The sequence below is a fragment of the Podarcis pityusensis genome (assembly GCF_964106645.2).
Source record: "Podarcis pityusensis genome assembly, chromosome: 6".
In the NCBI taxonomy this organism is placed as follows: Eukaryota; Metazoa; Chordata; class Lepidosauria; order Squamata; family Lacertidae; genus Podarcis; species Podarcis pityusensis.
Window position 1 is genome coordinate 84,068,510 of NC_138030.1, and position 7,375 is coordinate 84,075,884.

The following is a 7,375-nucleotide window of genomic DNA, read 5'->3' on the forward strand; positions in this document are numbered from 1 at the left end:
AAACTGTTTTAGGCTTAATAATTATTGGGATACTATCTGGACCTTTAAAAAGTATACTGTATTGGTAGCCCTAAGGCCTAAACTAACAAGTAGGGGCAGCCTGTTGAGTTAGATGTGTTTTGTGTCCTTTTAAGATGGATTGGTGATCCCTGAATTTTAGGATGCACGCTTGCCTCAAGGCCTCTCATCATCAATTTGCAAATCCATGAACAGAATTCTTAGGCTTTGACCTAATATGTCCACCATGCCCACTGTAGTCCTTATGCCATTAGAAGTCAGAAACTGACCAAGCTTTGCTCCTTGGCTCTTAGTGCCCAGGGGATGTTCTCCCATCCATGATCCTTCTCCCCTCAGTAAGAAATGCAGGGTGAAGTTGGATTCTCGTTCTCTGTCCAAGAAGCATAAAGAATTGTTGGTACTGCAGCCACATGAGCCACAACCTTCCCCCTCTCCCTATCTAATCAAGCAGATAAGGAAAAGTTGATCTCCGCTCTATGATTAATAAAGTTCCACGAACTAGAAAGGGCTTCCACAGGAAAGATGTAGACAGAACTCAAGAATCTATTTCACGCCATGAAAGTACTGTACTGTATTCCCATTCACTAAGAGCAGACTAAGCTCTACAGCACCTTGTTTTTAAACTGATCCCACCACTTTGGGTTAGGTTGTGGGTAGGAATTGCCTCTTACAATATTTAAAATGCTTATAGTGGAATTTCACAAGATCAGAAGTACTTTTAAAACGTTTTTTGAATCAAGCACCAACAAATTCACAGTCAAAGTTTTTATTCAGCATTAAGCTAAATACATTACACATTTTTGTGGAAGCTTAGAATTATGTTGAAAAGAACCAAGAACAAACTGACTTTAAATTTTAGACTGCAAAGCAACGGTTCACTAGTCATCTGAACAACTAATGTCATAATCCTTAAACGTTTTCTTCAGTATTGCCACAGTCATGGAATGATCAGCTTTACCATATGCCTGTAGGAAAGAAGAATGCACAAAATTATTACTCCTAAAGAGAAAATGTGTGTGCTAAAGATTCTTGCTAGAATTTCTTCAAATAATAATAATAATAATAATAATAATTTATTATTTATACACTGCCCATCTGGCTGGGCTTCCCCAGCCACTCTGGACGGCTTCCAAAAAAAATATTAAAATACTCTAATACATCAAACATTAAAAGCTTCCCTAAACAGGGCTGCCTTCAGATGTCTTCTAAAAGTCTGGTAGTTGTTGTTCTCTTTGACATCTGGTGGGAGGGCAGACAACATATGATTACCAATCTCATTTTTCATTTGTTTAATAAGTACCTAAGTGCACCACATAGTTTGTATCAATTGGGATCTTTTCTCTCTGTTCTCTACCCAAAAGGCCAGATTACTCCCCCATATGATAGTAAGACATGCTTGGGAAACGAAAAGGAAAATGAGGATGGAAAATCTCTCCTGTGCTTTCTCCAAGAGTAGTGGGGAAAACAAGAGAAGTAAGAATATATAACAGCTCCTACACCATCCTAAATCCATATTAGGCCAATCAAAATTTAACAAAACCGTTTGCAAGCTTTTAAGATCTCCAGAACTCTTCCTGATGCTAGATATTAAAGAGAGGTTTTTGGTGTTTTTTTTGAAGCTCATTAAAATTGTGATAAGAATGGCTCTCCCTTGCATGTGAGAAGTCTGGACCTCTTATTAGCAACCTTTAAATAGTCGATATAGTTGTAGATGCTGGACTTCAGCAAACCAGTCTTGATTGATTCTGTGGCTCTTCTCACAGGTCATTTTACTAGCTTGTTTTAGGATGCTGTCACCTGCCCTGAGCTTTTGTAGCAACTTGATTATAAAATTATATTTTCATAGGGATTTATTTTGAAGAATTCGGTATTTTATTCATAAAGCTTTAAAATAATACAAGTAATTTCTTGTTTCCTGTAAAAGTATATTTCTTAGTGGATTATGCAGTGACTGACATTCACATACTAAACAAATATTCAAGTTCTGTCAGTATTATGTAATTCGTAAAATTGTCTGCTTCTTCTCAGAGACCAATATGAAACACATTTTTGTGACATTATCATTAATTACTAGCATATTTGCAAAGTGAATCGTCATATTTAGAAACTGGATGTATACAACACTTACTGGAGAAACACCAGATACATGGATTTTTTTGTCTCTGCTATTGTGCTCAATTTTTCCTCCTCCAAGACACTTGCACATACAGCCCATCTTTTCAATTTCAGAACATATCTTTTCATATATGTGATCTACAAAACAATAATAGTACTAAGAATACCTTATAAAAATAAAGGGGGAAATACCTGAAGTACAAAAATAATTATGCCTCATTTGAACGTTAGCATTTAATACGTTACAGCTGTACAGATTTGGAGCATTTTTAACATGGGTGGTTCAGGCCTAAAGACGTCAGGAATTATTACAAAGGTTGGTGCTCATCTTTTCTTATTTATCAATTGAGGGGGAAACCCCCACTAGAATAGAGAAATTCAGTGACTAGTTGTACTTGAGCCTGGGAGAACCGCATTTATTATTGGATTTCACTGAATGGCCATGGGCAAGCGTACAGTATTTTATTCTCAGTCCATCTTCTGTAAAATGGCATTAGCAGTGACTTACTTCCTAGGATTATCAGAAGAATAAGGTATGGTTGTAAAGGACTTTTGAGTGATTCAAGATGTGTGTTCAATATGGGATTAGTGCTACTCATGCGTTAAGATTTCCACAGTATCTCACTGTCAATACCATCAAAATCCCAGTCTGTATCTCCCTCCCTCCCCAATTTCGTCCAAATCTACCCTTTCTAGGGGAAGGTTCAGTACATTAAACAAAACCTGTTATTTATGACCCATTTGTGATATCTCGTTGACCCATTTTTACAGTATTACACCCCTATCTAAAAGCAACTTTTCACTAAAAGCACCTTTTTATTGAATGTCCTGGAAGATTGAAATGTTCTCCGACTGGTTTCTCTGTCTTGTGATTCCTGATGTCAGATTGGAATCACAAGACAGAGAAACCAGTAGAACACTTCAATCTCCCAGGACATTCAATACAAGATCACAGAGCAGCTGTCTTATTAAGAAAGAATTTCAGAAATAGATGAGAGAAGTTGCTGAATTACAACTTATTACTAAACTGAAAACTATGGAGACCAGGTCTGAAGAGAGTTATTGGATTCTTGTCTCATTACAGATGCTAAAGCTATTTTTGGTCATCTGCATACTATCCCTTGCTTTTTCCTATACCCATTGAGTCAATCACCCATCTCCTACTACCCTGAGAAATACCCCACCCCACCCTCCCACTATATATAAGGGTCTGGTGACTTCTGTTTCAGTGTATCTGAAGAAGTGTGCATGCACACAAAAGCTTATACCCAGAACAAACTTAGTTGGTCTCTAAGGTGCTACTGGACAATTTTTTTATTTATTTCTACTGCTATATGTAATACTCCGGGCAGCGCAACAGGTATATTCAGGCTGGCTCAAAATAAGGAAAAATATTAGGAGGTTCGGATGGTTCCCCACTCCCCCTCAAAAAAACCATGTTAGGAATATATAGGGGATTGTGAAGGCATCTTAACACTTTAGGGCAGGATTTTCAAACTTTAATAATAATTTATTATTTAAACCCCACCCATCTGGCTGGGTTTCCCTAACTTTATACCTGCACTAGTTCATACTCTTGTACGTGAACCATACATATGGCCTAGTATTTAAGTCTTCTAACTGGGACTACAAAGTTTATATTTTAATTTATTTTGGGATCTCTCCCCCACCCTTATAAAAAAAACTATCATACTTCCATTTTCTAGTGTTTGTAGTACCCCGCTGGACTCCAGTGTATCAAATTTCATTTTTCTAGGTGTCACAGAAGTCCCAACCAAGCTGCTGACAAGTGTATTTATGAGAAGCCCAGCCATGTTCCTTCTTCCCACAAGCAAGACAAAGCAACAGAAGAAAAATTGCTGGTGGCAATGCAGACACACGTTTGCATTCTTCTTCCAACAGGCTTTGGGAAACTAACAGATTTTTATTTAAAGGGTGGGCACCATGCCATTTTTATTGTAATTGTTTGGGGGGGGTGGAGCAAAAGAAAATTTGTTGATCTTTTTGGGGGGAAATGTCCCCAAAAAGCACTTCTGCATTCTCAGGTTAAAAAAGAGAGAGGACAATTACAGGGCATGGGCAAAGCCAGGTTTTTTGTGTATTTTTAATGATATAAAAATCATTGGCTGCGCCTATGTTACACCGTGGGGGGCCCTCAGGCTTTCATTTCGGGGTCAGGCTTCTGCTGGGGCGGTGGTGGTGCAGAACCTTGTTAATTATTTTTTAGCACCCTTCAGTAATTTTTGACTGGGGCGGCGGCTCTTGGCTACGCCCATATTCACATGGTTTAATTGGATGATAAATCTCTACCTGTGGGTGTTTTTTTATTTTTAAAAAATGATCGTCCCCACCTCCCCCCAACCAAATGTTTCTATATGTGTGGCTTTTTTAAACTCCCCCCGCCCCCCCCATTTCTAGCTGTTATTTTTATCGGTGGTTTTTAAAAATCGGGCATAGGCAACCTTTGGCCCTCCAGAGGTTTTGGCCTACAACTCCCATGATCCCTACCTAACAGCAGCAGGGGTCAGGGATGGTGGGAGTTGTAGTCTAAAACATCTGAAGGGCTGAAGGTCGCCTATGCCAGTTTTAAATGATTGCCCCCCCCACCTCTCCCTCCCTGCCCAATGTTTCTGTTGTTACTTTTGGTTTAAAAAATGGTTCTTCCCCCCCCAAAATGTTTCTAGGTATTATTTTTTATCTGTGGGGTTTTTTTTAAATCATTTCCCCTCCCCCGACCTCCAAATGTTTCTAGCTATTATTATTTTTATCTGTGGGGGTTTTTTTGTTTTCCCCTTCCCGACCCCCGCCAAATGTTTCTAGCTGTTATTATTTTATCTGTTAAAGAGTCCCTAATAACAATTCGCAAAGTGGTGGATTGAGCGAGAGACGCTTATGTCTTATTTTCCAATTTGTGAGCCGCCTGGCCGGGGGGTGCGAAGGCGTCGTGTAAAATCTCATCTCTCACTGTGCAACTCGGCGGAAGCGGTCCCCCTCACGATGTCTCTGCACTCGCCGCCACGGCTTGGGCTGCCGCCGCCGCGGCTTGGGCTGCCAATACGGCCTGGACTGCAGCCTTGTTGGCCACCACTTTGGCCACCGCCTTGGCCGCTGCCTCCGCGCTGCACCCGCACCAGGATGTACTTGAAACAGCCGTCGGAGTCGATCTCCACCTCGGCCAACTCGCCCGCAAAGCAGCCTGATTTAGGCGGCGACGACGACGCCATGGCCTAGCTCTGCCCAAAGGGAGAGTAGCGCAGGATACCTCCCGCCCCCCACTAGCCCCGCTTGCGCGCAGACAGAAAATGACGAGCGAGGTGAAAACGGCGCCTCTCTTTCCCTCAGTCCCCTCAGGAATAGCCTCGCTCGGAACGGAGACAAACGGCCCTCGCAAAACGGCGAGCGCTCATTGGCTCGCGCCTTACCGCGCGAGGCCCTGGTTGGACAGAGAGCGCGCGAAGGGCGGTTAGAAAGACTCGAATAACGGTCGGCATCTCTGTGGCGGTTTTTTTTGGCGCGCTCGCGCGCGTGGTTGCCGTTGGCGCGTTGGTTTTCTTTAGGTTTTTTTGTCATTTTTGAAAAAGAAATTCTCTAATTAAAAAAATTATAATTAGTTTTTACAGATTTTGACAGTTTACAAGCAATTATCAAACAACCAAAATAAAAAGAGATTCCCGAAGAATTTCCTCAACTTCCTTCCTGCCCTTTGTGGGTCTTTATATTAACCTTTCCCTCATGCATCTTGTCTGTTCATCCAAATCTTTTAAAAGTCCATACGCAAAAAAATCAACATTAAACTACAAGTGTCATTCCAATCCTACTAATAATTTCAAGAATCAGAAGAAAGATTCTTCTCACTCTTCTTCAACATTATGCTACAAATGTCATTCCAATCCTACTAATAATTTCAGTTGTTTGCAATGGTTTTTAAGGTAAATTATACATTTTCCCCATTCCTTATTGAAATTTTGGTCTTTAAAAAAATTATATTTTTCAAGTTTATACATTTCACTACTTTTACAATCATTTTGACATTTCAAAACTTGGCTTCCTTCCCCCTCTTTCTGTGGTTCCTTAAATTTATTTTAAATATCTTCTGCATATCCAAATTAACTTAATTTGTTCATTTATTCGTCTTCTTTAAATATATACTCTTAGGAAACTGCAGGTTATTACAATAATCCTGCCAATGTTTTTATCTGCTTACAACAATAGACAATAAACCATTTCCATTTTATTAAAAAAATGTTATCTTGATTTCTTGTTCTTCCAGTAAGTTTCACCATTTCTGCATATTCCATAAGTTTTTGTATCCGTTCTTTCTGGGACTTTTTCCCCATTTTTGGTCTTCCTGGTTTCTGATCCTTCTGGTCATTTTTTGACAAATTGGCACAGTCCATCAACTTTGAATCTGCCATTTTTCTCTGAAGAAGAATGGTTTTGTTTTGCTTTGCTTTGTTTTTTGACACTGCAAGCTGCCTTGTGGTCTTTGGGTGAAGGGTGGTGTTTAAGACAAATAAATAAATGCATAAATGAATGAATGAATAAGCAAGCTCACAGAACAGGTTACCTATTCGGGTATTCTGTGCAGTGTGGCACATTTATTTACCTCAGAGTAAATAGTGCTTAGGGCTTAAAATAAATAAATGAAGGAATGGCTTCCTTCCCCAAAATTTCGAAAGTTTTGCACCATTATGCTACAGAGACTGTAAATACCATTAAAAGACACACACACAAAAAATGACCTGAGCTGGTTTAATGAAATTCTGAAGTTGGTTCCTAGTTCACAGATCCTTTTCAGCAAAAAAATCCTGAATATCAAACTGAAGTTTCCACACTTTTGCTCCCCAAAACAGACCCTCCAAGTGTCCCTATTTCTCAGGGACAGCCCTGGATTTAGAGAAGGCATCCCGGCTTCTGATTTGACCCCGGAATGTCCCACTTTTCCTTAGGACGTCCTTATTTTCATCAGATAAATGCGGTGGTGTTATCTGCCTCCCAAGCCATCTGAAGGCAATCCTGGTTTGGGAAGTTTCTTTTAAAAAATGTTTAATGTTTTATTACGTTTTTATATATGTTGGAAGCTGCCCAGAGTGGCTGCGGCAACCTAGTAAGATGTGTGGGGTATAAACAGTATAAATATCATGATGGAATGGGATGTCCCTATTTTCAACAGAGAAATGTTGGAGGGCATGCCAAGATAACTTTGAGGACATACCAAATCATACATCCCTACCATCAGAAA

The 7,375-nt window shown here is 39.9% G+C and overlaps 1 protein-coding gene across 3 annotated transcripts; it reads right to left on the reverse strand.

The window, feature by feature from the left end:
- Nucleotides 1–768: 768 nt before the first annotated feature.
- Nucleotides 769–7,375, reverse strand: LOC308480610 (14 kDa phosphohistidine phosphatase-like). 3 transcript variants are annotated; one of them, XM_081012366.1, is made up of 4 exons: nt 7,349–7,375; nt 5,556–5,721; nt 2,147–2,271; nt 769–983 (listed from the first exon to the last, which is right to left on the reverse strand). In XM_081012366.1, the coding sequence occupies exons 1-4, from the start codon at nt 7,367–7,369 to the stop codon at nt 897–899; spliced, it is 399 nt and encodes a 132-aa protein (XP_080868492.1). In that variant the 5' UTR covers nt 7,370–7,375; the 3' UTR covers nt 769–896. The 3 variants fall into 3 exon arrangements, with proteins under 3 accessions (XP_080868492.1, XP_080868493.1, XP_080868491.1); XM_081012367.1 differs by lacking the exon at nt 7,349–7,375 and adding an exon at nt 5,857–5,886; XM_081012365.1 differs by lacking the exons at nt 5,556–5,721; nt 7,349–7,375 and adding an exon at nt 5,099–5,500.

Coding starts and splice junctions, on each gene's coding strand:
- LOC308480610 (XM_081012365.1), bottom strand. CDS start 5,357: ATGGCGTCGTCGTCGCCGCCTAAATCAGGCTGCTTTGCGGGCGAGTTG. Junction 2,272..5,098: donor CGCTTCCGCCGAGTTGCACA/GTGAGAGATGAG, acceptor ATTGTTTTGTAG/ATCACATATATGAAAAGATA. Junction 984..2,146: donor ATGTATCTGGTGTTTCTCCA/GTAAGTGTTGTA, acceptor TCTTTCCTACAG/GCATATGGTAAAGCTGATCA.